This window comes from Athene noctua, chromosome 25 (assembly GCF_965140245.1).
Source record: "Athene noctua chromosome 25, bAthNoc1.hap1.1, whole genome shotgun sequence".
Lineage (NCBI taxonomy): Eukaryota > Metazoa > Chordata > Aves > Strigiformes > Strigidae > Athene > Athene noctua.
Genome location: NC_134061.1, coordinates 2524238 through 2550778, shown reverse-complemented (window position 1 = coordinate 2550778; position 26541 = coordinate 2524238). Strand labels below are relative to the sequence as shown.

The 26541-nt window shown below is 49.1% G+C and overlaps 2 protein-coding genes across 3 annotated transcripts; both read left to right on the top strand.

Annotated features, from left to right (window-relative positions):
• Positions 1-582: 582 nt before the first annotated feature.
• HOXB3 (homeobox B3) lies at positions 583-10932 on the top strand. 2 transcript variants are annotated; one of them, XM_074926696.1, is made up of 3 exons: positions 583-899; positions 6703-7256; positions 8341-10932. In XM_074926696.1, the coding sequence occupies exons 2-3, from the start codon at positions 6821-6823 to the stop codon at positions 9102-9104; spliced, it is 1200 nt and encodes a 399-aa protein (XP_074782797.1). In that variant the 5' UTR covers positions 583-899; positions 6703-6820; the 3' UTR covers positions 9105-10932. The 2 variants fall into 2 exon arrangements, with proteins under 2 accessions (XP_074782797.1, XP_074782798.1); XM_074926697.1 differs by having other exon boundaries at positions 8338-10932.
• A 3231-nt stretch (positions 10933-14163) lies between these two features.
• HOXB2 (homeobox B2) lies at positions 14164-17063 on the top strand. The gene is made up of 2 exons (XM_074926832.1): positions 14164-14693; positions 15851-17063. Exons 1-2 carry the CDS (start codon positions 14303-14305, stop codon positions 16468-16470), a joined length of 1011 nt encoding a protein of 336 aa, XP_074782933.1. The 5' UTR covers positions 14164-14302; the 3' UTR covers positions 16471-17063.
• The last annotated feature ends 9478 nt before the right edge of the window (positions 17064-26541 follow it).

Below are 26541 nucleotides of genomic sequence, written 5' to 3'. Positions count from 1 at the left end.
TTTAAATGAGATTGCTTTTTCTTTCTCCCCTTCTTTCTCCCTTTCCGAGTCCTTCGTGCCAAAGTTGCGGTGATAAATCTCGGCGTGGCTTTAAAAATGTTTACGGCTCGATACCGTTAATTTTGATACCAAATCACTGCCGTGTGAACGGTGTCCTCGTACCCTATAAAGCATCTCCGTCCTCCCCCCTTCTTGGCGATCCTCCGACCGCATTGAAGAAACACGAAAAAACATCTTTTGAATCCTTAAGACTTTTCTGCCTTTCAGGAAAACGCCCTCCTATTTTCCCTAGTGTTATCCTGTTGTTGAATCCAGAGCTAATTATCTGCATGTACTCAATGTCTTAATCGCATTTATTTCTGAAATTACGACCAGAATTTAACCAACCCCCTTCCCGATATATATATATATATATATATATATATTTATTTTTTTAACATTACATCCAACCGCCCAAGGTCCACGCCAAACCGTTTCCATCACTAACGCGAACCCCACAAGGGGCGAAGCGTTTCCCTCGCCGGGGGGTTTCCACAGGGAAAGGTGGAAGGAAAAGCCGGGGAGACAGGGAATTGCATCAGATTTACAGAAATAAACCTGGTGTCCACCGCCTCTGAGGAAGAACATTGGGGTATCGGTGCACGGGGACGGGTGCAGCCCTGGAGAAGCTGGGGAGAGAATCTCAGAGGAGATGCCGGGGCTTTTGTTCAGCAGAGCCTGCTTCTCCCCATTTCCACCCAAAGGTTTCTCCCTATGATGAATTCCCTTGCCCACGCTTTTCTGACCGAAGTTTCATACTTCTTTTTTTTTTTTTTTTTTTTCTCCCCCTCCCTCAGTTCTTCTCCTTTCTCAAAGTCCACCGCTGCCTCGTATTTGCTGGACCAGACATCCGAGAATTGGTGAGTTTTGCTGAATATCCTACCTGGTCCCCTGTCTGTGTGTGTCTCCGTATCTCCCTCTGCATCAGGCTTGGAAGCCATTCCTTCTCTAAAGTCACCCAACGTGACTTTTTTTTTTTTTTTTTCCCCCCCTCCACCAACCCCAGAATAAGCACGGCTGCCCTGGATTTCAGCTGAGTATTTTCATTTTGCTACTGGCTTGTCTTTAAACTTTGTGATTTATGGCCGTAACTTTGAGGGAGTGTTTTAAATGGAAGATATTTCCTGTACTCCCTTTGAAGGGAAATCCAGTCAGATTGCAACATTTGCTGCTGATTTCGTGACGAGAGAGAGGGAGTTACATTTTAAAGGGGAAAAAAAAAAAAAAAAAAAAAAAGCTGCAACCAAAGGAAAGATGGCACTAGTCAGGGAGCCTTAAAAAACCTACTTACAGGAGCTCAACGTATAAATGTGCAACGACCTTCTTAAAAAGGTTTGGGTTGGTTGTTTTTTTTTTTGTTTTTTTTTTTTTTTTCCCGGCTGCCAGTTAAGGTTAAACCAAAATTTTGCACTTCAGAGGAGTTACTTGCAGAATCCGAGGTACTTCTGATTGCGTAGGTACTCCAAATAGTCAGTGGAGATCCATGTTCAGAAACCTATAGAGTACTTCACCTCCAGAAAAGTCTTTAAAAGAATAGTCCACGTCTGTTTTTCCTCTTTCCTTCCCTGGGATTTCAACGCCGGGGCTCCAAAACAGGAACTATCTTGTAGCAGAAGATTTATGTTGAAGCAGTTCATAAAAAGTCAGATGGGGGGGAAAAAAAAAAAAAAAAAAATCACAATAATGGTGTCCCCTGGTCGAAACCCTCACATCTGGGATCTGAACGCTGCAGCCAGAACAATAGCTGGAAACACCGTAGTCCTTGGGGTAAGACTTTATCCATCACCTAGAAAACCTGGGCTGTCCAACCCAGAGTGAGTCCTCTCAAAAGTCAAATATTTCCTTGGACACCCTTCTTTTTCTTTCCAGAGTTATCAGCCTAAAGGTGCACACACACACACACACACACAAAAAAAAAAAAAAAAAAAAAAAGGGTGATGCAAACCCCCCGACGGGTCATACCTTCCCAGCGAAGTCCAAAAAGCCTTTGTGGTCCCTCTTTTTCTTGCTTTGCTAAACGTAAATTCCCTCCTAGTCAGCACTTAACCCAGAGGTCTGAGCGCCAGAATTAAAAGAAGATAATTGCGATGCGAAGCAAAAGTAGCACTTAAAAAAAAAAAAAAAAAAAAAAAAGTGCAGACACCTAAATTCCTTGCTCTGCCTTCCTCCCACTCTCCAACCCCTCCTCGGCCCGGACTTTCCCCAAATCGCATCTTGGCGAGTTTTTGCTCTCGGCAGCCGCGTGGGAGCGGGGAAAGGCATAAATCTCCCGTGGCGACAGCAGCAGCGCCCTGCGTAGCAATAACGGCGTTATTAATAATAGCAATAATAATCATCTTTATTGTTCAACACCTCGCTGCCTTGGCCTCCCCCGGGGGTGATTTGCCCCCCCGAACCCCCCCCCTTATCCCCCCAACCCCGCACCTACTCCCCGGCGGAGGCCGAGAAGAGCCCCCAGAACATTGGGACGCACAAACTTAACGCCGAAGTTACGCGGAGTTGTATCAACACAAGAGATGCCTTTCCCCTTTCTCCTCTTCACCCTTGCAAACAGGGGGGGGGGCGGAGGGTCTCGGCATCCCCCCCCACCCCCTCTCCGGGCCCTAAAAAAGTGGGTTTCCTATAGGGGGGGTGTCTGCGAGGAGCCAAACGCAGCCCAAGGGCCGGGGGAGGGAAAGCATCAGCTATTGAAAGAGCCGCGATCGCCGCCGCGGAAAGGGGAGGGGGGGGGGAGACTATGACTATGTTGAAACGGTTTATTAGCATAAATTGACACCTAATTGTTAAACACGTGAATCAAAGGCGAGCTTTGCTATCTTTCTGCCTAGGCCTCTGTCCACCACGTCTGCAATTAGCATAATTTTTCACTAGTGACGCTGTTTGGGAGGCTCGTTGGCTTTGCCCGGCAATCCAAAGCAAATCTTTATTTTTAAATATCCCCTCCGCTTTATCTCCCCCCCCCCCCCCCCACCTCGCCCCCTCCCACCCCCCTCCCGTAGCCTGGATTCTTTTCGTTATTATTTTAATCCCAGCCAAGCATTGCATAGTTAAAAAGGGGGGGTGGGGGGGGGTGTTGTGTTCAGCTTTTCTTTCTTTCTTTTTTTTTTTTCCCTTCTCCTTTCCCTTCTTCCCCTTTGCTGTGGTAAAGCAGAGGCCATTGTTATCAGTGAGCAGCGCGTACCAGTCTATAGGGCAACTAGAATCTCAGGGTTTGTCCATTCAAAGCCCTCAGCTTTTCTGCACATCTTGGAAGCTGGAAAGCATCTTGATTTTTTTTTTTTTTTTTTTTTCCTCTCTTCCCAAACGGAGACAGAGAGACAATTTGAGCTGCCGTAACCGAAAGCTCCACTGGCTGAGCCCCCTCCCCCTCTGTTTTGGCTTTTTTTTTTTTATACATATATACATGCATATGCTGGATTTTTTTCCTCTCTCTCTTATATTCCTTTAACGTTTTTAAAGGAAGGGGGTCATTCCTTGCTTATTGATTGCGTGGATGCTGGATGTGAAAATATATTATGTCTGCCTGTGCTTTGCTCGTCAGAGACTAAGGTAAGCCGGACTCAAATAGGCTATCACTTTGTGAATGGCGGAGTATATGTCCCAATGATTTATGACCATATGACTCCAATCTCGGTTCAAGAAGAGTTCACAAGCTTTAAGCTTCCTTCCACGCAGAGACTCTTTTGCAGCCCTCATCCAGGGCCCTTTTTTTCCCCCCTGCTTTACAACTGGGGAGTGCTGGTTGGGGTGAAGCTCGGTTGTGGGGGGAGGGAAGAGGGAAATTTTAGGAATGTGTCTCTTATTTTCCAGGCATATCCACCGCAAGGCAGTCGCTGGGATTTGAGCTCTTTCTGAGCAGCCGACCTATTGTTAAGGGCATGTTTAGAATATTTATTATTAATAATAATTTAAATTAAAAGCGGGGCTATGCCTGCTTTCGCTGGCTCTGGGAAATGTACCTTAGGAGGGGGCGGGGGGGAGGGGAAAGGCGCTGCTCTTCTTCATAAACACAGTCAGGTTGTGAATTTCGGATTTCCAACATGGAGGGGATGGCTTTACAGCAGAATACCTCTGCCTTAGATTTCTTTTCTCTTTTTTCCCCCGACCGCCTGATTTTTTTTTTTTTTTTTTTTTTTTCCCCAAGCATCCTCCTCCCCGCAGCCCTTTCCGTCTCGCACCTTTCCCCGATTTTTATTTATTTATTAAAAAAAAAAAAAAAAAAAAGCCTCCAAATCCTCGCACTCAAAAGTTGCAGGCAAAGAGTTTGTGGTTAAATGTTACTGCTCGCAAAGTGAAACTTGGAGCGTGATGAAACACCCAGCGCAGATCCTGCCCGGGTTTAATTGGAACAGGAGATAATCGAATATTTATTATTCTGCCTGAGATTTTTTTTTTTTTTTAAACAATTCCTTGGAGTAAATAATTAGGATTGCGGCCGTCCTCGGCGAAGATAAATGAGCGGCATTTGTGAGGCGCTGAGAGATGAGGTACAAAGCAAATCTTCGGTGGAAGCCACAAGCGAGCGAGCTTTTGGGCGAAGGGGATTGTAAATTTATTTTATGGACATTTTTTTTTTTAAATCGTCGCTGTTATTTTTAGCTGCTTTAGCTGAGCCTCTGTGCTCGGTTCTGGTTTCGGTTTGTTTTGTTGGTGTGTTTTTGGTTTTTGTTTTTTTTTTTTTTAAAGAAACCTATGCCAGACAGGAAGGCCTTGGAGAAATTCCCACCTCTGCCCTTGTAGATATTTTCAGCAAACCTATTCATAATAAAGGCGCTGCTGTTTGTTAATTAATTCACAGCTTCTCAGCTCGGGTAGTAGAGTCTACTTTTTAATAAGACATATTTATCATGGCAAGGAAACCAAATGAGAATAACTCCCAGCAAGGATATCATCCTCTCTGTAGACAATAATACATCTCCGTGGAAGATACAATACAGATTTGGGAATGCATAAAGGATTTAATCAGTGTAAAAAAACGAAGCAGTCCCTTCGTGGACACGTTGTCTGAGGCTGTGTTAGAAGTATATGGAGGTTTCATATGACATGACATAAGAACACAGCGGTCAGGGAAAGGAAAAAAAAATGTTATTTATTGTCAAGCTGTGGCTTCTGTTAAAACCCAGTACTTAGAAATATCGCATTAGACTTTATCTGCACAGAGTTTATTTTATTTTATTTTAGAAAATGAAAGAGCTCAGATAAAATTAAATATACAAGACACACAATTAAATATACAATGGATATCAGTTTCAAAACAAAATGCACAGTGGCTCCTCGCAAACTCTGAGCTGCAGAGAGAGGTCTCTGCCTTTTTAAAATACGTGTGCTGCTTGATTGATCCTCACACATCAGTTTATTTTCAGGTCACGATAGTTTTCATATTTCTAAGGGTATTTCTACTCTGTCTTTATGGTAGGGAAAGTTTATGCTTTGAGGAAAGAAAAAGAAAGAAAGACATAAAGAAATATAAAAAGGTCAGAGAGAGAAAGAAAAAAAGGAAGGTTTCTTTTTTTTTTGCAGTTTGAAGCTTTGGACTGGGTTTTTAGACTTTTTGAGTTTGGATTGAGGGAGGGAGGAACGATGAAAAATCAAAGGGGTAGCAAGTTAAGAGCAAATGGCCTGGTGACGTGTTTGTTTTCCAAGGGGAAAAAAAAAAAACACCAACCCAAACCAAAAACCAACAACAGCAATTAAACTGGTTTTGGAATCACATCTTGCCAATGATAGTTCCAGATCCAGGACTGACGAGCACAAAGCAGTGCAGGCGGTGAAGGGGTATGTTTTCCAAATACAACCTGTGCTACCAGAGAGGGAGAGACTAACAAACAGGCCACAGGAAGCACATTCTTGAATTCATGCCCCTGCTTAAATCTGCTTAAAATATTTGCACTGAATTCCAAAGACATGGAGAGTCCCTGTGTAAACAGAAAAATCAGGCCAACTGTGTCAGAACACCGTTACCTGGATAAAACGGAGCGACTATTGGTTGTTTTCAGGTTAAAAACAAATAATACTGGGCAGAGGGCCCACGATAAACTTAGCAGACTTTTAATTTCTGAGGATATAACGTCTTGCTGGTTTTTATGTGTGTGACTGGCTGATTTGAATAGGTCAGGGGTAAAAAAAAAAGCAAGACTCATTCCTTTCATGCTTGTAGCTAGCAATTATCCCTTCTGTATTCTTATTTTTACGTTAACGTGAGTGTGTTATCCGGACATGGATGTGTTCACGTGCACACAACACACACATGTGCGTGTATACACACATTTATATGGGTGTATATGTCTGTGCATGGGGAGGTGTGTGTGTACACGTATAAATACAGAAGTAAATAGATGTTTACACATGAAACCACGTGCACTTATAGAGCGTGTCTGGAGTTCTACACCCTGGGTCCTATCCTCTAAAGGATTAAAAAAAAAAAAAAAGGTGCAACCAACCAACCAGCAAAACTACCCCACCCCCCCCCCCCCTAAAATCAGCTCAACACTTTTGCACTGTAACATTTGTTGAGCCTCCTTAGGCTGCACACAGGACAAAATCTGCTCAAAGCATCTGTTCACCCTGTTCTGCGGGACCCTATTCATGTCATGGGCCTTTCAGGCCCCAAGATGGATTCATAGGCCGGGTACTATTATTGTGTGTTTTCTCCTAACCTTTCAGGTCAGCTTCCAATAGACAGCTGGAAACGGCCTGTCACGTGGCCTTGGGGTGCCAATGTTCTGCCATAGGGGTGTCAAGACCCTGGTAGCCGGAAAAATCATTTTGGGGAGTCCTAGAGATGCAGAAGACAACGTACTACGACAGCTCCACGCTCTTTGGGGGTTACTCCTACGGGAGTGCCAATGGGTTCGGCTACGAGGGTCCCCAGCAGTCCTTCCAGCCGGCCTCTCACGTGGAGAACGACTACCAGAGGTCCGCCTGCTCCCTCCAGTCTCTTGGCAACACAACCCCGCACGCAAAAAGTAAAGACCTGAACGGGAGCTGCATGCGTCCAAGTTTGACCCAGGAGCACCATCCGCCTCCCCCCGTCTCGCCGCCCCCAAACCCTGCCACCAACAGCACCAGTAGCAACAGCAATAACCAGTCGGGGAGCAGTAAAACTGCCCCCAGCAAAGCCAACCTCAGTGCAAACGCCAGTCTCACCAAGCAGATTTTTCCCTGGATGAAAGAATCGAGGCAAAACTCCAAACAGAAAAACAGCTCCCCTAGCACAGGTACACTGTTCTGCTCTTGTAACCCTCCGCTTTCCCAAACAGCGAGGTAACGAAGCCACGGGCCAGAGCGGGTGTGTGTGGAGGGAGGGGAGAGAGGGAGAGGATGCAGAGAGGATCCTGGTGCTGGGCACGATCCCAAGATTGTCAGCCGCTGCCCCGGCCAGGCTGAGCGAGCCTTGGCCCGTCCTGCAGCACTGCCTGCGCACACTTGGTTTATATTAAACACATCCAGGGCACCGCAGGGAAATACAACCAGGCGGTTGTACACAGCCGGTGTCTGACTGTGGAGGTACAGGTACACCCAGCGCTCAACTTAACGAAGCTAAAGCAGAGTGCATGTTCTCTTCCCCCCTCCCTGCCTCCAGACACAGCAGTAACGTGGTGCTCGGAGGGGGTGTGTGATTATATAGAGCATGTGCATAGCCACATGCGTGTTCTTGCATGCATCCACGCACATCTCTAACACAACCGAGAGAAAAAAAAAAAAAAAAAATCTGTACGGAAACCTGACTGCTTTGACAAGTATTTTCATAGAAACTTTGCGGCACGCGCTTCACTTCATTAGCATAATTTATCTGTTACATACATGTTTGCCTGACAAAAAGGTAGGTACAAATGCCGTTTGGTGTTTAACGATGTACGTGCAAATATTTGTGTTACCCAAATATAAGACACACACAAGATGCACACATGCGTGTGTGTGCGTGTGTGTGCATTCGTACCTCGGCAAACAAAATACCTCCCAACACTGACCCGTGTTAGTATTAATTGGCTCTGCAGTGACTGCCCCCCTGCCAAATATTATTTTCTCAAAATTATCTGTTGGAAATAATCGACTCCTAAATAAATGGCCCTGGAATCCTTTTCTACGTGACATGATCAAATTTTCATAAACCAGGGGCAGCTTTGGAGAACAGAACTCTTAATAAATGACATGATTATGGAGTGCAGGCTAATGCAAAAGGGTGAGGGAAGGGGGGGGGGGGGGTCGAACTCTTGTGCCTGTTCCAGGATTTATTAAGAAACGATGCATTCAATTTCTGCATGTAAGTAATTATCTTTTATTTCATTTCACGGCCAGCAGAAACCTGCAGCGGCGAGAAAAGCCCTCCAGGCTCCTCGGCCTCCAAGAGAGCCCGCACAGCCTACACCAGCGCTCAGCTGGTGGAGCTGGAGAAGGAATTCCACTTCAACCGCTACCTGTGCAGGCCCCGCCGCGTGGAGATGGCCAACCTGCTGAACCTCAGCGAGAGGCAGATCAAGATCTGGTTCCAGAACAGGAGGATGAAGTATAAGAAAGATCAGAAGTCAAAAGGCATGGGGTCCTCCTCTGGAGGGCCTTCCCCCACCGGCAGCCCGCCCCAGCCCATGCAGTCCTCCGCCGGATTTATGAACGCCTTGCACACCATGGGCAGTAACTATGATGCCCCCTCGCCGCCTTCCTTCAATAAACCCCACCAAAATGCCTATGCCATGTCAACTAACTACCAAAACCCCATCAAAGGCTGTCCGTCCCAACAGAAATACGCCAACACGGCCCCCGAGTACGACCCCCACGTCTTACAAGGGAACGGGGTGGCCTACGGGACTCCCAGTATGCAGGGAAGCCCCGTCTATGTTGGAGGTAACTATGTGGATTCTATGCCCACCTCTGGCCCGTCCCTTTACGGCCTCAATCACCTGCCACATCACCAGGCTGCCAACATGGACTACAACGGGCCTCCGCAGATGCCCCCGAGCCAGCACCACGGACCATGCGAGACCCACCCCACCTACACAGACCTTTCCACGCACCACGCGTCTTCTCAGGGCAGAATCCAAGAGGCGCCCAAGCTGACCCACCTGTGATAGGGAGCAGGGACAGGCTCAGGCAAAGCGGATGGGACCCCGCCGCGGGGCATGGGAGAGGGGAAAGAGGGCAGGATCGGCTTCAGGAACATTTGTGTTGAGCAGTTTTCTCTCTTTCTTTGACAGGGCAATTACTACAGGTCATTGTGCTTGCTGTTATTATTCTTTCTGGGTTTTATTAGGCACGATTTCTAAGCATTTCAGTATTTACTGCCAAAAGCAGCTCGCTCTCTGAAGAGATATACCTCCTGTGTTTCAACACAAATGCTTCTGAAATGGGTTCGGGGTAGTTTTGTGGGAATCTAGCAGATTTTAAGCAGCAACATCCTTCATTTCCAAACCAAGTATGGATCATCACTGATAATTCTCGGACACTGGAAAGGAGAACAGTCAGCCAGCCAGCCAAATCTTCAGAGCTGGTGTCTCTGCATCTATGTAAACGTGCATATGCATATATATATGCAATCAAGAGAGATTCGCAAGAAAACTACCCTCCTGTCCAACTCCATCTCAAGAGGAACCTCACGCTTTCCTTTTCAGCCTTCAGAGGGAGGGCATCCTTTTTCGCTGAGTAACTTCCCACCAGTCCCCACATGAACTGCAAATATACATACCTGCCAACGCGTGGGATTCACGCTCTTCCCCTCCAGTCCCTGCCTCCCCTCTCAAAAAAAAAAAAAAAAAAAAAAAAAAAAATTAGAATAAGAGAGGTCTAAGAATTGCAAAAAGTTCGGGAAAAAAAAGTTTTGGAAATGCCTAAACCCTCCCCACCAACAATAACTGCAGTCCAAAGAGAGGAAGAAAGAGTTGACAGGTCTGAATATTTTCCCATCTTTGCCTTTGATGACATGAAGTCTCCATTCGACAACGCCAGGGTTTTTTGTTTTGGGGGTATTTTTCTTAGGGTTCATTAACAGAAAAGCAATCTTAAGACTTAGAAGTCCTACGCTTCTTTCCTCCTCTTCTCTTGACCTTACGTGAAAACAGGGTATATTTGAACAAACGGAATGTCCTCCAATCGAAGCAGAGGTGAATGGATCTCTAGTATTTGCTAATGCTTTCTTGTCTGGACATCTTTGTTGCACTTAGAGTTTACATATAATGGGTATAAAAACAACTTTGAAGGGCTTTCGTCCAACTCAGTCGAGACGTCCTTCAATAGGTGTGTGTTCTGGTGAACATTCATATATATTTATTGGTTATAGCCAGTTTAAAATATTTTCCTTTTTTTGTATTATTTATCCCCAATATTATGTATTTATATGAGGAAAAAAGAATCAAATTGTACTTTTTTAGTATTTACTTGTTATAAAGGACGTTGTGTTTCCTTGTCATTGTACAACAAGCTTATTTTAGTTATTGTAATTTAGAAAGACCAGTAGTTTTATGTTACCTTCGTACTTATGAATAATGTAATTAGTTCTACTGGAGGCATGAGAGCAGAACCAGACTGTAATTGTATAGTCCTGAATTAGAAGAACTATAGCTAATCCCTCCCTCCCACCTCACCCCTCCTCTTTGGAGATCTTTCTTTGTTCTTATAGTAGTTATTTTATTTCCTTGCTTAAGGGTTGTCTGTCGAACAATTCTTGAATAAACTTTCTGTTATCAATTTTATCTTGTCCTATCAGTCGGATTGAAAGGCAAAAAGAAATAAAGCGGAGGGAAAAACAGCCAAGAGGACGCAGGAAAGGGACCAGACGAAATGTTCCAGAGTCCAGGCAGCGGGATTCATGTCTGCGTCCCCTTCTGGGGTGAAATCCCGGGGATTCGGGCCAGGAGGGACCGGTCCGGTTCCGCCGCCCCCTCCGCGGCCCCTCCGCGGCCCGGCCCGCGCCCGCGGCCACAAAGGGGGGTCACGTGGTGCCGGGGCCGGGCTGCCATTGGGCCGCAAATGAAAACAAAGGAAAAGGATTAATCACAAAAAAAAAAAAAAAAAAGAAAAAAAAAAAAAAAAAAAGGCCCAGAGTTTCCGTGCGGGGACCTTAAAAGTGACGAGAAATTAATTGACTTATTATAATTAATTATTATTAAAATACACGCACACGTGCACACACACGTACCCACACACACATACATACATGTGCACACACAAACACACACACACACACACCCCCCAGCCCCTCAGACCGACACACGCCCCTAAAATTATTATGAAAAGGGGGAAAAAGCCGCTGCCGAAGGTTACATCATCAGTGCAAGCAAAAGGGAGAACAACCCTTTGCCAGCAGCAAAAGCAGATGGGATAATCCCGTGAATAATTTGCCTTTTATGCTCTAAAGTCCTGAGAAAACTTATATTAAAGCAGCGAGGGCCAATAAAAGTTTTATGGTTCTGGAAAGGGGGTGAAATGTTTGTCAGGCTCGAAATGCTCCAGTTCTGTGGCGGATGAAGAGGGGAATGTCCCCTCCGGTGGGGAGGAGAGGGGGGATTTTTGATTGCTGGCTGGAGAAAAGGGTGAAAAGGCTGTAAAAGGTACCGAAAAAAGGGCTGGGCTGTAGAAACAGGGAGAATGTGTGTGTGTGTGTGTGTCCGTATTTTATACACCTGTGTGCACAGCCAGGGACATCCATAGGTGCCTGGAGAAACCCACACGTATAAAAAGGTCTGGTGGAGAAAGCTTTAAATGAGAAATGATCCCGTGCTTCTTCCCATCTCTGAGCTCTCCTAATAAATGAAGTTCCAGGTTAATAATTATAACCTTCGCGCAATAATAAATAACGGTATAACAGAGAGACAGGGCTTGTTTTTCTCCCCAGGACCGGGGCTGGGTGATGCCCGTCCATGCAGAGAGCAATTTACCATTCGGGGTTACTATAATTTAAAAGCATAAAAGCGTGCAGGCTCTGATTGGGATCAGCTCAAAGAACAAGAGCTTGGGGTGGGCTTGGGTTTGGCTTTGGCTTCTTTTTTTTTTTTTTTTTTTTTTTTTTTTTTGTCTCCCCCTCCCTCTCACTGAATATATTTTTCCATCTCGCATCCCGGTCGCCATGTTGCTGGGGTTTGTGGCAGGGATTCCCCGAAACTAGTTAAAAATGGGAAAAAGAAGCCAATTCCGAGGCTCCGAGCATGACAGCTCTCCGTTTCTCGGTGGGCTCCCTCTCCTACAACCCCTCACATCCTCGGTTTAATTTGCGCCGCTGCGTTAAAGCAGCAGGCCCTGGTTTGTCTTATAATTATTGCATTTCTCTATCGTTCACTAACCCTGTAAATTTATTCGTCTAAGCTGATGCCTTTCCCCTTGAGTAGGGACATTTTTTTTTTTCCTTGTGCCTCCGCGTGGTGCGTGGGAAAAATCCCTCTTTCCCCAAGAGAGGGTTTTTTTCTTCCCTTTTTTCTTTACTTTTTTTTTTTTTTTTTTTTTTTTCTCCCCCTTCGCAAATTTAGTACTAACCAAAGCAGCGAGAACAGTTGGGAGCGGCTGGGAAGGGTTTCCCTTCGCATCCCAAACTCTTCCACTGCACCCCAGTGATCCGCACTGTCCCTCAAAAAGGAAAAACCAGCGGCCTCATGGCAAAGCCCGAAACCCCCCAAACGCCACTTGAAGCCAAACAAAACAAGAAACGATCGGAAAACCCCAACTATTAATTTTAACACCAGTCCTGATCTGCCGAGACTGAGAAGATTTGTGCTGATTTCGATCAGCGCATTCACAGATTACGAAATATTTAGGGAAATTCTCCCATCAATCGAGATGCGTTTTGTAAATTCTTTTTTATTTTCTTCATCCTTTTGCTAAACTGCGCTTCGGCCTCGGCTTCGGCTTTAGATTTATTATGTGTTTCTCAGAAACCCTTACCACCCACACAGATGCTTGAACTGACAAAAGTTTCTAGGCTTCTCCCTGCGTGAATGCCGCCTCCCAGTCCCTCTCTGCTGCAAAATGGGAGAAATGGAGCTTGAACAAACAAACTACAAACCAGCCACATTTCCAGTCTGCACCACCCAGCTTATTTCCCCCCCCCCTCCCGCCCCCCGAAATTTTTACTCCCCAGACATCCCGAATTCAGGTCCTTGGATTAAACTTTTTACATCTTTCTTGGTTGAAGTAACTCTTCAGCAAAAGCCAAGTTTCTTTGCTGATTGAGTTAGGCCGAGCTGTCAAAAGTCTTTCGAGAAAAAAGATTGATCGTTTCTCTCCTCTTTTGGGTTTGTGTGCACCCGAGCACTTTAAAAGGGAAAAAAAAAAAAAAAAAAAAAAAAAAGGCTTCTTGGGAAATGACTTTTAATTTTATTTATTTATTTTGTAAACCCTGGAAGTGGCTCTGTTTATTGGCGGTGGGGGAAAGGGGAAAAAAATAGGAAGGAAGAAATGTGATTTCAAAGATATCCGTGAGCTTAAAACATGTTTGGCCTTTAAGAAAAGTGCAAAGGGTCCATTAAGTCTGGCTTTAGAAGCAGAAGGATTACGCTGCTTCTTTAAAAGTAATTTAACCAGGTAAACCAGGCCGGTCTAACTAGACTTGACTTGAAAGCTCGCTTGATTTCCTAAGCGCTCATATCCAGACTCTCAGACACAAACCTCCGCACCAAACCTTCCTGCTGGTTTGAACTTTCCAAGTCCCGCACTACAGATCCCTGCGATGTGCAAACACACCCAGGCAGCCCCAGCCTCGGTCGCCAGAGCCGAGATCCAGCTCGCCCCAGGCTAAAAACTGCATGCCCCGCGGCTGCAGGCGGGCACCCCGGGGGAGGGGGGCAAAGCCCCTTTTCCCACGCCTGTTTCCCCACCACCACTCCGGGGGTACAAACTCTCGATGTGAGGATGTCTGGAGCCCCCCAGGACGGGCAGGGGGTCCCTGCCCGCAGCTCCCCGCGGCCGACCGAGGAGGGATGGCGGGGGGGGGGGGGGGGGGAATGGATATATTTTCTGGGGATCTTCTCTCGCCTTTTTTTTTTTTTTTTTTTTTTAAATCAATTAAAGAAAATAATGCTTTCTGTTTGCCACCAGGCCCCGCCTGCCATTGGCCAGGGCTGGCCACGTGACCAGGAATTGGCTGCAATTTCGCCCCAGTCTCGAGTTTAATAGAGCAAGGTCCCCATACGCCTGTATTATCAGCAATATAACAATTATAAAAAGCCCGAGAACCATCATCATCACTGCCATAAAAACTGAGGCCCTCAGATTCCTTCCCTCTCCCCCTCCTCCTCCCTCTCCCCCCCTCCCGCTTTTTAAACCCTGGGCCCTGGAAAAAGCCATGAATTTTGAATTTGAGAGGGAGATCGGGTTTATAAATAGCCAGCCTTCGCTCGCAGAGTGCCTGACGTCTCTTCCCGCTGTCCTGGAGACATTTCAAACTTCATCAATCAAGGACTCGACATTAATTCCTCCTCCTTTTGAGCAAACCGTCCTCAGCCTGAATCCTTGTTCCAGCAGCCAGGCAAGACCGAGGAGCCAAAAAAGAGCATCTCATGGCCTGCTCCAGCTCCAGCCCCAGGCTCCGGCACAGCCCGGCCCCTTGGCAGCGGAATTCCCCTGGATGAAGGAGAAGAAATCGTCCAAGAAAGCTACCCAGGCTCCATCCTCTTCCTCCTCTTCCCCCCCATCATCTTCCTCCGTGCCGGTCCCTGCCGCAGGATCTCCTGCAGGTTCGTATAATGAGGGGGTGAGGGGGTGTTTGCTGAAATCCGAGAGGATCCGGATAATAAACAATCCCCCCCCTCCCAGCCCCAGAGCAGCCCTACCCCAGCCGCCCCCCCCCCCCCCCTCCCCAAACAGACTTTGCCCCGCACCTCCCCCGAAACTGTGTCACGCAATAAAATACACCGCAGCAAGGTACACAGCCGGGAGAGGAGGGGGGGGGGAATATCTCCTGCCTCCTCCCCCCGCAAATAAAAGAGCAAATTGCTGTAACTTGTGCGAAAGCGAAGAGGAAGAGGGGGCTGGGGGAGCCGGGCTCTTTATTAGCTCCAGCGGAGGGACCTGGCGGCTGAGCCACAGCTCCATTTGCCTGGGTTTCCCTCCCAGCCCTGAATTTTTATATATATATATATATATATATATTTTTTAACAGCCTACAGGGGAAAAAACCAAAACAAAACCCGAAAGAAGAGCGGAGAGGGGAAAGAAAGCCGGGTGGGTAACGCGGGAGCATCCCAGTAGGATGGGGAGGCGGAGAGCTGGACCCAGCACGGTGGGGAGAATCAGCTCCCCACTGCAAAATAAAATAAATACACCCCCAAACCCTCCCCTGCGAGGCGCCCCTTGGCCGGGCAGCTCAGCAGCCCTGGCCAGGAACCCTCCTTCCCCCGGGACAAAATGTTTAAGGCACAATTCACTGTTTCAGTGTTTTAATGGCACCGTTCAGGTAAAGGCTGGGGCAGGAGAAGGGCGGACACCGGAGCTCATTGGCCAGATAATACCGGAATAATGAAACCAAAGCCCCGCAGCGTCCGTCCCCAAACTACTGGCAAAAGGGAAAAAAAAAAAAAAAAAAAAAAGGAATGGGTCGAAATTCCCCTTATCCACGAAGGTGGCAGAGAAGGAAAGTCTCTAAAGGGAGAGGCCGGGGAGCAAGATCCTTTCTTCTTCTTGGGGCAAAGGGACGGGAGAGCGATTTCCAACCCTCTTCCACAGTAGGAAGAGTTTAATTAAACATTTATTTTCTCCCGTAGCGGCTCCCCCCACGCTCGTTAGTGCGGGGCACGGCTCTGCCCTGCCCGCAACAGGGAGGGGACGGATCCAGACCCTCCGCTCCCCCCTCCGCTCCCTCGCTTTGCAACGTGCGGTTTTCTGTGTGTTTAAGACACCCAGGGGCTGGCAGACACCAGCGGCTCCAGGAGGCTCCGGACCGCGTACACCAACACCCAGCTGCTGGAGCTGGAGAAGGAATTTCACTTCAACAAATACCTCTGCAGGCCCCGGCGGGTGGAAATCGCCGCTCTGCTCGATCTCACCGAGCGACAAGTCAAGGTCTGGTTCCAGAACCGCCGGATGAAGCACAAGAGGCAAACCCAGTACAAAGAAACCCTCGACGGGGATCTCGCCTACCCCAACCTGGACGAGGGCAGCGACCCCGCGGAGGAGGCTGAGGAGAGTCCGGCTTTCGGGCCGGCCCCGGAGCCCGGCGGGTCTTACCGAAGGGAGAAACCGGGGAGCGGGGACCCCCAGAGCCCGCGGGGGGCCGGGGGGGAGCCCGGTGCCTCCGCCGGCCCCTCGGAGCGCGTCTACCCCGAGGGCCAGGACTCGCCTTTGTTGCCAGAGCTGAGCATCTTCCCGGCAGAGCCCTGCCTGCAGCTCTCCGAGGGGCTTTCCCCCGGGCTCCAGAGCTCCCTGGAGAGCCCCGTCCACTTCTCCGAGGAAGATCTGGACTTTTTTACAAGCGCACTTTGTACCATAGATCTGCAACATTTCAATTTCCAATAGCTGCCCCCCCCCCCCCCCCAGCTTCGCCGTTTCTGCCCCTTCCCAGGCGCACCAGCCCCGTCCCCAGCCACCGCCAGCTCCCCCCAGCCTCCTGTAAGCGAGGGGGGGGGGGGGGGAAGCCACCCCTAAAAATAAACCCAAGCCATCTCTCATTCCATCACCCCAGCCCGCCCCCCAAACACTTTCTTTTAAAGCTCTCACGCTGTGAGACCCGAATCACCCTCCCAATATTTATTCTAGAAGGCTCACATGAAAGAACGGCCCGATTTTTGCTAAATGCAGGTATTTAATGATAGTTTTATTTTTTTTCCCCTTATTTATTTTAAAGAAAGCACCCGATAGTTCTCACGCACATCAGCGACGTCAGCCCCCAAGAGAAAACATTTGTAAATCCTTCAAGCGACTTTCTCAGGAATCAGAACGAGACTTTTAGATTTCTTAATAAAATGAAATGAAAAGAAAAAAACAAACAGAGGAATTTTCCTTCCTCTTTTTAAGTTTTAGATGTAGACTATTTATTCAGATCCTTTAATAGTAAATGGCAAATTATTTATTGTACATTATTTTCATAGAGTAAATAAATGCCTTTATAAAACCAAGAAACGTGTGTTGCTACAGATTTCATTCCAAAATGCGCCATTTTTTTGCTTAAATTATTAGCCTTCCTCTTTCCTGCTTTGCGGTAATGATGTCCTAATAACCTCCTCGTGTGCACTGAGAGAGGAGACAAAAGGAATTGTTCCTCACTAACATTTCAAGAGGCTTCAGGAGTCAGAAATTCGCTTGTTTGCATTTTCCTTAAGCTTTTTTTTTTATTTTTTTTTTTATTTTATTTTATTTTTCCGCCGAATCAAAGCAGGACATTTGTTTCTAATTTTAACATTTGCCGTTATATTTTTGTCACGGAAAATGCCTCCTGTAAGGAAATCGCCGGATAAAGGGATGCAAAGCAACACAAAGGCAGCGCTCGGAGAGGCGCTGGGGCCGTTCCGCGGAGCCCCCGCACATTCCGCGGCCCGTGCTGGGGGCGGCGCGGCCGCTCAGTTTCCCGCGGCGATTCTCCCCTTCTCCCACAGCCCGGCCTGGCAAGGCGAGCGCTGCTTCTCGCCTTGAGCCCACTCCTCCTCCTCTCATCTCTTGCAGCAGAAAATACAGACGTGCCACATCGCAATTATTGGTGTTTTAAACGTCCCGGACTGGGGGGAAAAAAAAAAAAAAAAAAAAACAAACGGAAAGGGAGGATTTTGAATAGATGCAAAAAATCCACCCTGAGAGGGTGGCGCGTTCCGGCATTTTAGTCAAATAAATGTTATAAAAGAAAGAGGGATAAGAGATCAGCCTGCAAAAGGCCTTTCTTTTTTTTTTTTTTTCTTTTTTCTTTTTTTTTTTTTTTTTCTCTCTCCTCTTTTCTCGCAGTACAAACCCGAACCCCCTCGGCCTCGCAAATCTGTGCTCTGCTTCCACGGCGATTTGTGCAGCTCTGGCCCTGCTCGCGGATCCCGTTACGAAAGCTTTCTCGCAAGATGTAATTTTAAATACAAAACTCATATATCAGGGAGGGTGAGGCGGCGGGGGTGGGTGGGGGTGGGGAGGCTTATGAATGAAAAGGGGTCAGCGCAGGAATCAATCGCGGTGACACCCAAAATAAATCATATTACGTCTTTGCTAAGTCATTGGGGTTTCCTCAGCCACGGCAGAAATTTGGTAGGCGTTCAAGACGGATTTTCTGCGAAAGTAACGCGGAAAGGCGAGCCCGGGGGGGGGGTGGCGTAGGGCAGGGGGCGAGCGGGAGGAGAGGGGGGGGGAGAGGCGACGGACACCCGCGGAGGCGGCTTTAAAATGGCGCAGGGAGCCGCGGAGGGGAGCGGAGCAGCCGTGACAAGCGGTGATGCCACCAGCCCCTTTTTTTAGGGTTAAAGCAGCAGAAGGCGCAGCCCGGCCCCCCCGCCCCGGCTTCTACGGTCCACGGATTGGGGGGGGGGGGGGCGCAGCCGGGCCCGGTGGGGTCCCCGGCCTTCGGGGGCTCTCCCCGAGGCTCCCCCCGCAGAGAGCTGGGCCGTTGTCCGGTTTGCTCGGTGCCTGGAGTTTGCCTGGGTGGTGTCATGTGTGTGTGTGTGTGTGTGTGTGTGTCCCCTCCGTCTCGTCCCCCGGAGCCCCCGGGGGAAACGTTGGAGTCCGGGAAACTTCCGCGTGGTGGCCTGATATTTTATTTCGGATTAAGAGCATCAGAGCCGGGCTTGCTTTCTACTTGGGGCTGTAAAAAGAAATAAAATGAAATAAAGCAAGCCCTCGACAGATGTTTTCGAAATTGCTGTTCGCAGATCTGGATTATCTCTTCCCGCTGTAACAAAGGAGGGGTGTGTGTGTGTGTGTGTTGTGATTTTACGGCTACCTTTTTATTCTTAATAATATCGCCAGGCTCTTTCCCTACCAAACGAGCAAGACGTTTCAAACCTGCTAGCATCTCACTCCGGGAAGGAGTAGGTTTGTATTGAAAATCGAAGTAGACTGCAATTAAAATATGCAAGTGAACATTACTTAACACCTTCCCATAAATAAGAGGAAGCGTCTAGCGCGCAGTTTGCGCTGCCTGCAGACGAGCTGCCTTCGCTTCCCAGCCTGGGAGTCACCCCCCCGCATCGCGCTGCCCTCTCTCACCGATTCCTCTCCACTCGGAAAGTCCCAGAGCCACGCGGGGGGAAGGAAAACCCAGGCGCAGCCCGAGTACCACAGAAGGCTATTCATTATCTTTAAGTTTATTTAATATCTCCAGCTTCTGGAACATACTCAGCGGCAGCGTTGGCACTGCCAGACGTTGTCTATCAAAGCGCCATTTGTTCCAGTGCTTTACATATTTCCCCTCTCGCCTCCTCCCCCCCCTCGCAATCCTGAATACAGGCTTGCTGGGGGCCGGCGGGAGCAGGGAATCGGACGGTCGGGGCTGGCCCAGGCCAAGAGTCCCGAGCGCCGCGGGGCAGCCCCGGGCCGGGCGGCAGCACCGGGGGCCGCTCAGCCCTGCCCGGTGCTTGTCCTGCCCGGTCCCCGGGGTGCTCGGTCCTACCCGATCCTTGTCCTGCCCGGTCCCCAGGACCGCTAAGCCCTTCCCGGTCCCCGGGACCTCTCAGATCTGCCCGGTCCTTGTGCTGCCCGGTCTCTGGGGCCGCTAAGCCCTTCCCGGTGCCCGGGGCACTAAGCCCTGCCCGGTCCTTGTCGTGTCCGGTGCCTAGGGCCGCTCAAATCTGCCCGGTCCGTGTCCTGCCCGATCCCCGGGGCCGCTCAGATCTGCCCGGTCCTTGTCCTGCCCGGTCCCCGGGGCCGCTCAGATCTGCCCGGTCCTTGTCCTGCCCGGTCCCCGGGTCACTCAGTCCTTCCCGATCCCCGGGACCTCTCAAATCTGCCCGGTCCTTGTCCTGCCCGGTCCCCGGGTCACTCAGTCCTTCCCGGTCCCCGGGGCCTCTCAAATCTGTCCGGTCCCCGGGGCCGCTCAGCCTGCCCAGTCCCTGTCCTGCCCGGTCCCCGGGGCCGCTCAAATCTGCCCGGTCCTTGTCCTGCCCGGTCCCCGGGGCCGCTCAGATCTGCCCGGTCCTTGTCCTGCCCGGTCCCCGGGTCACTCAGTCCTTCCCGGTCCCCGGGACCTCTCAAATCTGCCCGGTCCTTGTCCTGCCCGGTCCCCGGGGCACTCAGCCCTGCCCGGTCCCCGGGACCTCCCAGCCCTGCCCGCTGCCCGCCCTGCCCGGTTCCCGGGGCGGCTCCGCGCCGTTCTGGTTCGGATCATGGATGTGCACATCCCCCTCTGCCCCTTCAGGGAAAGGAGCTTCTTATTCATCTCCACAACAACGTGCACACAGAGAGATCTCTCCGCAGCTCGAGCCCGCAGCGGATTTCCACAAACACACACACGCCCTTTCCGTGGGGAAGGGAGAGGCGGAGGGGAGGGGACAAAAGGGACCCCCCCCACACCACTTGCACGGGGCTGGGAGGGAGCGCCGGGGTGGGACGAGGGCGGGGAAGGGGCTTCCACGAACCCCCCGACGTAAACCCTGACACCTTATCAATACAAATCTCTAACAAGGGCCCTTCTGCAGATCATAATGACTTCTCAAAGTTGCTGCAGGTCTAGAAAGCAATGCCAGTCACAGCCACAGATCAATTCTACACCCACGGAAAGTGACTTAATAAATGGAACCTCGCCAGTTATTATCCTTGCTAACAGCAGGCCCCTTCTTATTTGTCCTAATTAGCAAGACTGAAATGTCGGAGGAAAGAAGGGGAATATTCAATAAAATCTAAATTATTGAATGACTGTAAGATTTCGCCATTAGTTCAGCCATTCTTTACCTTCTTCAAAATGTCAAACAAATGGGGAACGCATATTTGCAACCCTGCCCTTCTGTTCTCTGCAACTGGAGGGCATATATTAAGCATATTAAACGTATTCAGCTCTTGATCGTTGTCAAAACACTGCAATTGCCTCACGATTATTAACCTAGAAATATGCAAATGAGATACGCTCGCACGTGTTGTAGGGATGCTAAAGTAATATTTATCTTGTGCTGATCTAGTCTGGGGATGTGTTTGCTAAAGAGCTCCTCGAAGCCCTGGAGATGTTGAACCAACCCACGGGAAGGCTCAAGGAGGAAAAACCCGTCAAAGAAAGGCGGGCGGGACAGCGAGGCAGGAGCTGAGGCTCTGGGGTGTGAGGTGGGAAGGGTTAATTTCTCCTGGGGAATCACCCCGACCTTCCTCCTGAGCTGCCGGTGCCAGACTCCGGCTTTCCGGGAACATCCCTCCAGTGACGGTTTTCTCAGCTGAGTTGGAGCATCTTTTTTTTTTTTTTTTTTTTTTTTTTTCCAGCTAGTAACCGCATCCCAGTCCTCTGGGGCCGGAGTTTGAGGAATGCTCCTACGGCTCCACCTCCATCAAGTGAAGGAGCTGGCAGAGGGGACCACCCTCTACCCGCCATCCTGGCACCTCCTACATCAATCCCAGCATTGCTAGTTTTTTGGGTTTTGGTTTTTGTTTTGTTTGTGGTTTTGTTGGTTTTTTTTTTGTTGTTTTTTTTTTTTTCCCTCTTTACATGTATATACGTCGAAGGAGAAAATAGAGAGTGAAAGGTCCGGAGAAACTAATTTCGGCCAGGTGAATCCAGCTCTCAACACCAGCGGGATACTGTTTAAACGAATATTAATAATTAAATGAATATTAATAAAGCTGACTACTAATATTAGAGACATTAATGACTTTGTTAATAAAGTCATGCCCTTATTAAAGGGCGGGTTTAGGTGGAGCTAGTCCACGCCGGGCCTGCCAGGTACTGGATCTAAATAAAACGCGGAGGGTTTGGGACCCCTCGGGTTCAACCCCTGCACCCCCCCTGGAGCTCAAGGCCGGCCCTGAGCCCAGAGGCCAGGGTGAGGGTCCCCCGGAGTCGTCGAGCTGCCCTGGGACGGCCTGGAGAGGCCTCGGCAGGGCTGAGGAGCCCGTAGGGAGAGAAAGAACAGAGATAGAGACCTCTCCTCTCCATTCTCACCCAACAGAAAGGCTTAAATGATCCTCATTAGTGAGAAGACCCGGCTTACAGACACGCCTCTGCCCTGGGGACCGCGTAGAAATAGCCGATGCGATTCACAAGGGAACAGGACAGGTTCCCCAGAGCCATCGGAGAGTAAAATTTGATCTTTTGGAGCAGGAGGAGGCGCGATTTGAGGGGTCCGTGCCAACCTCAAAAAGGAAAAATATCGACAGAGACATCTCTCATCCAAATCTTCCACTCGGAGTGTTGGCCAGGGGACGGAGAACACCAGCCCTGTCCCTCTCCCTGGCTAAGGGGGCTCCCATCCCTCCGGGGGGTGCCGACCGCCTGTGGACCATCCCCGTCCAGGCACGACCCCCGGCCGGCCCCCCCCCGGAGAATTATTGTATCTTATCTTAATGGTCTCGTATTTTTTTTCTGCAGCTCGGAGGTAGCCCGGCGCTTGTAACTCATTAAGAGGATTTCTTCTGCATTTCTGCACACTCCCAAACTCTGAAGCGTTTTTTTTCCACTTATTATTTTATTTTCCCTCTTCAGTTTTTAGCCCCAAATATAGCTTAGCAGGCTATGATCTAACCAAGACACATGCCGGGACTATAAATTTCTCTGACAATTTCTAGGGACAAGTCCTTTTTGGTGATAACGAAGCCCGCAGCCAAACACGCACCCCCAGCGTCAGTAGAACTTCTTATAAATCACCCCGCCAGGAGCCAGAAGTGACATTTCTTACGCACGACACAAACTTTCTCCGCGGAGAGTTATATTTAACGCCGAAACGAAGCATCTGAAGACTCTGAGCACTCTGGAGCCTTTGGAAATGCCTCATTCCTTCTGTGTCGCCTGCACAGAAAACTCCTCGGGTGAAGATTTGAGGCTGTTTGAGAGCAAACAAACCATTTCTTTGGGGAAAGGGCGAAATGTCTTCTTGCTCCCCCCCCCCCCCCCCTCAGGCTGCTGCAGCCCCGAGTTTCTTGGAGCCGCTTTATGTCGCTAAAAGGGAGAAACTGTTGTGGAGAAAAAGTTGATTTTAACAAGATGTTTTCATCGAGTTGGGGCAAAAGGCGTGGTTTTCCCTAAGGGGCCAACCCCCCCATTTTGATAATGTAGTAGTGGGGGGTGGTGGTGTGCGTGTTTCCACCCGGGACAGCCGTGAGCTTGTCACACCTCCTGGACGGAGGGGCCGAGGGCACGGGGTGGCTTCGGTGGGTATGAGAGGTGTTCCCCCCCCCGCCAAGAGCTCTGCGGAAAAACGGTGTTACGGTGCTGCCGCCCTCCTCATTTCTTATCTGCTCATCCATTAAAACCCGGGGTTTAGGGGCCGAAGCTCCTGAGCCGCTTCAGGCCCGCGTCAGCTGTCGGGGAGGGGGAAAAGCAGCGCTGGGCGGAGGGAATTGATTTTCTCTGCCTTCCCTGGACCAGCCGACCCCGCTCCTGGAAAGCACAATTTTCTTTTTCCAGGAATGAAAGAACTAAAAATTCCCCTCTCACCTTCTACCTCATCCATCCCTAGATATTTGATTTTAGTCCCGTTGAGTGAAAGACAGCAGCATCCCCAACACGCTGCCGTCTGTGGTTTAGACGGTAGGAATAATTGCTGTCTCCCTCAATACGTAAGTGAAAATTCAGCACTAAATATAATCAAAAGCTAATTAATATTTTTGAGAGGAGAAGGGGAGAGGGAGGACAGAGCTCTGCCAATCTGAGAATCTCCACCTACACCTTTTCTTTGCCCTCCTTGACCGCCTTCTCTCCTCAACTCCCCATAAAGGAGGTTTTAGAGAAATAAATGTGTAATAGAATCAGGGACACCCGGCGATTTGTTGTTAACAATAATTTGATATTTCTTTCTCCTGCAGGTTTTGAAAGTCTGTGCCAGAACTGGGTCTCCCACCTTCTCTCCACAAGGGCAATTAAAACCAAGGATAATAACAGCAGTAATTTCATATCGGATCCAGGGCAAGAGGCTAAGCAGGAAATTTGGGCAAGCGATTCCCAGCGTGCCTGCATGCCCGTCGACGCTGTGGCTGTCGAAAATACTGCGCAGTCGCCACAAGCCGTGACACTTCGGGGAAATAAACCGGAGCCGGAGGGCAGCCGCTCGCCCTGGCCGGGGCCACCAGCTCCGGGAGGGGGCAGGCAGGGGAGCCCCGGGGGGGCTGGCCCCGGCCGTGGCGGTGTGTGTGTGGGGGAACCCAACACCTTCTGTCCCGCCACAGCCCGAAATCTGCCCGGGGTTTTGGTGCCTGGGCTCCCACCGCAGGTGAGAAGGAGTGCGGGGGCCTGCGCAGGCTGCGGGGGGGGGGGGCCAGGAGGAGCAGGGGGGCAGCGGCCCTTTTCTGGGAGCAAACAGGCTGAACCACCCCATCTCCCGCAATCTGACAGTTACCTCCACAGAGGGACAAAAAAGCGCCTTTTATCGAAGTGACTTCAGCTCCGCACATCATCCCCCCCCCCCCTCGGCTCTACCTTCGCTTTCCCCCGCCCACCCCACCAGTATCTTCCCTTTCCCCAAAAGCCGGTGGCTCCCAGGAGCCCGGGGACCGCGTTTCATCCCCTGCTCGGGGCAGGGATATTCGCTGCATTTCGTGGCTAAAATTTTGATCCCGTCCTATGCGATTTTTCCCATCAACCAGAGAAACTCCGTGTTTTCACCCCAGAGCCGCCTCGGGTCTCAGCTTTGGTTTAGCCTTCGGCGAGATGTACAAGCAAAACTTTTTTTCCTCGACAACTGCGCAGCAGTGAGCTCTCTCGGAGCTAATTCTGCAACTCCAGAAGACAGCTGCATTTTAATGACATAAAACATCCCCTTAATGTAACAGCGGAGAGGGATCACGGTGGAAAATTATCAGACAATACGGAACAATTGATTCGAGGATGAAATAAACATCTATCCTTTTCTTTTTTCATTTTACAGCCATAAATCATCTATTGTAAGCATCGTTTAAATATAATACATTCATTTAAACGCGAGTGCAACATAATATAAAAAGCACTCCTGGAATCAAATTAGAAACCGATTTCTCTTGCGAGGGGAATGACATGAGAGTTGCTTTGAATCTTTATAATCATTTTCGGTTGTTTTATGCAAAAAAAGGAGATAGCGAGATTCAGAGAACATTTGTAACGTAAAAGATTTTCTTCTTGAATATCTCAGCATCAGCAAAGTGGGCAGAATAAATGAATAAATAGGCAAGCAGCTCTGGAAAGAGTTTTCTCCTTCTTTTTTATTGAAGGACGAGAGTTGCAATTGGCTAAAACTCCCGTTTTCTCTCGGAGGTGTGGGGGGTTAAAGAAGGGAGGAAGGTTGATGCCATGGCTGACTCTCTTGCAGTTTCTTAACAAATGTTACCCCAACGTGTTGCATCAGCCAAACCTACCAAGTAAAGGACGTGTTTATGCCTTTCAAAGTGAACTTTTGGCCTGGGGGAAAAAAAAAAAAAAAAAAAAAAAAAAAAAAAGAGTCCTCGTGGTTCTTCTTAGAGGCTGAATAACCAGTAAATATCCTGACAAGTAACAAATGACTGTGGGCGTCATATTGTTGGGTGCTCTTGTCTCCCTTCAGCTAACAAGTAAATAAATGTTGCCCACCTATGTTTCCATTCTCTGAGCAGTGGAGTGGCCAGCCTGAAGTCAGCGTCTTTCCACCTACTCATCAGCTGGACTCTGCTAGGGGAAAACTCCAGCTTGACGACACGCTCCTAGAAAGATCAAACCCGGTTTGCCATGGGAAAGCAAAGCTTAATATTCCAGAATTGGTTAAAGCTCCTAAAACATCTCCCGGTTTGAGTAGCAAATGTGGAGGTGCGTGAGTGAATGGATGGGTAGGAGGATACGTAGACAGACACATGGATCATTTTTAGTTCCATTCCTCTAATTGCCAAGCTGGGCATGGTATTTCTCCAACAAAAGACATTCTGTCTTCCTAACTTTATTTCATCTCCTCATTAGAATATTGATTTAATTACACTGCTTTTACCCACACTGGTCCTAGACACAAAGCCCGTGTGGCAAAATTAAACCACATGGAGAGTATTTTTCTTCGTATTAGACTCCTCAGCTCCGAAAACGCCAAACACGTTCAAGCCACTTTCTAGAGAAAAGTTTCGAATTGAAGAAAAGAGCATCCTTTTGTGCGGGGACGGGGGGGAAGAGCAGTCACACCTCCCTACCGCTTTTCCCTCCGGCTTTCTTTTTCTCACGTGGAGCCTGGGGTTGGGGAAAACCTTCCTTTTAAGTTGGGCAAGGGGAAGTTCTGCTGAAATTGCCTGACCGCATAACTTGGGGGCCTTTTTAGCACTTGAAACAGTGGTGGATAATTCTAATTCTTCCCCCAGCTCCTCTTTCCCCTCCACCTCCCCGCACCCCACCTCCCTCCTCTCTTTTAAAGTCTTTGAGGAAAGATTTTGACGTATTCGTGTTGTTATCAGATTGATGGGCAGGGTTTGATTGAAACCCCTTTGTCATGCAAATGTCAGGGCCTTGATGGATGAGCTCAGAGATGTGACAAACTTCGGGAGCCCCTCGCTCATTGGGCTGGG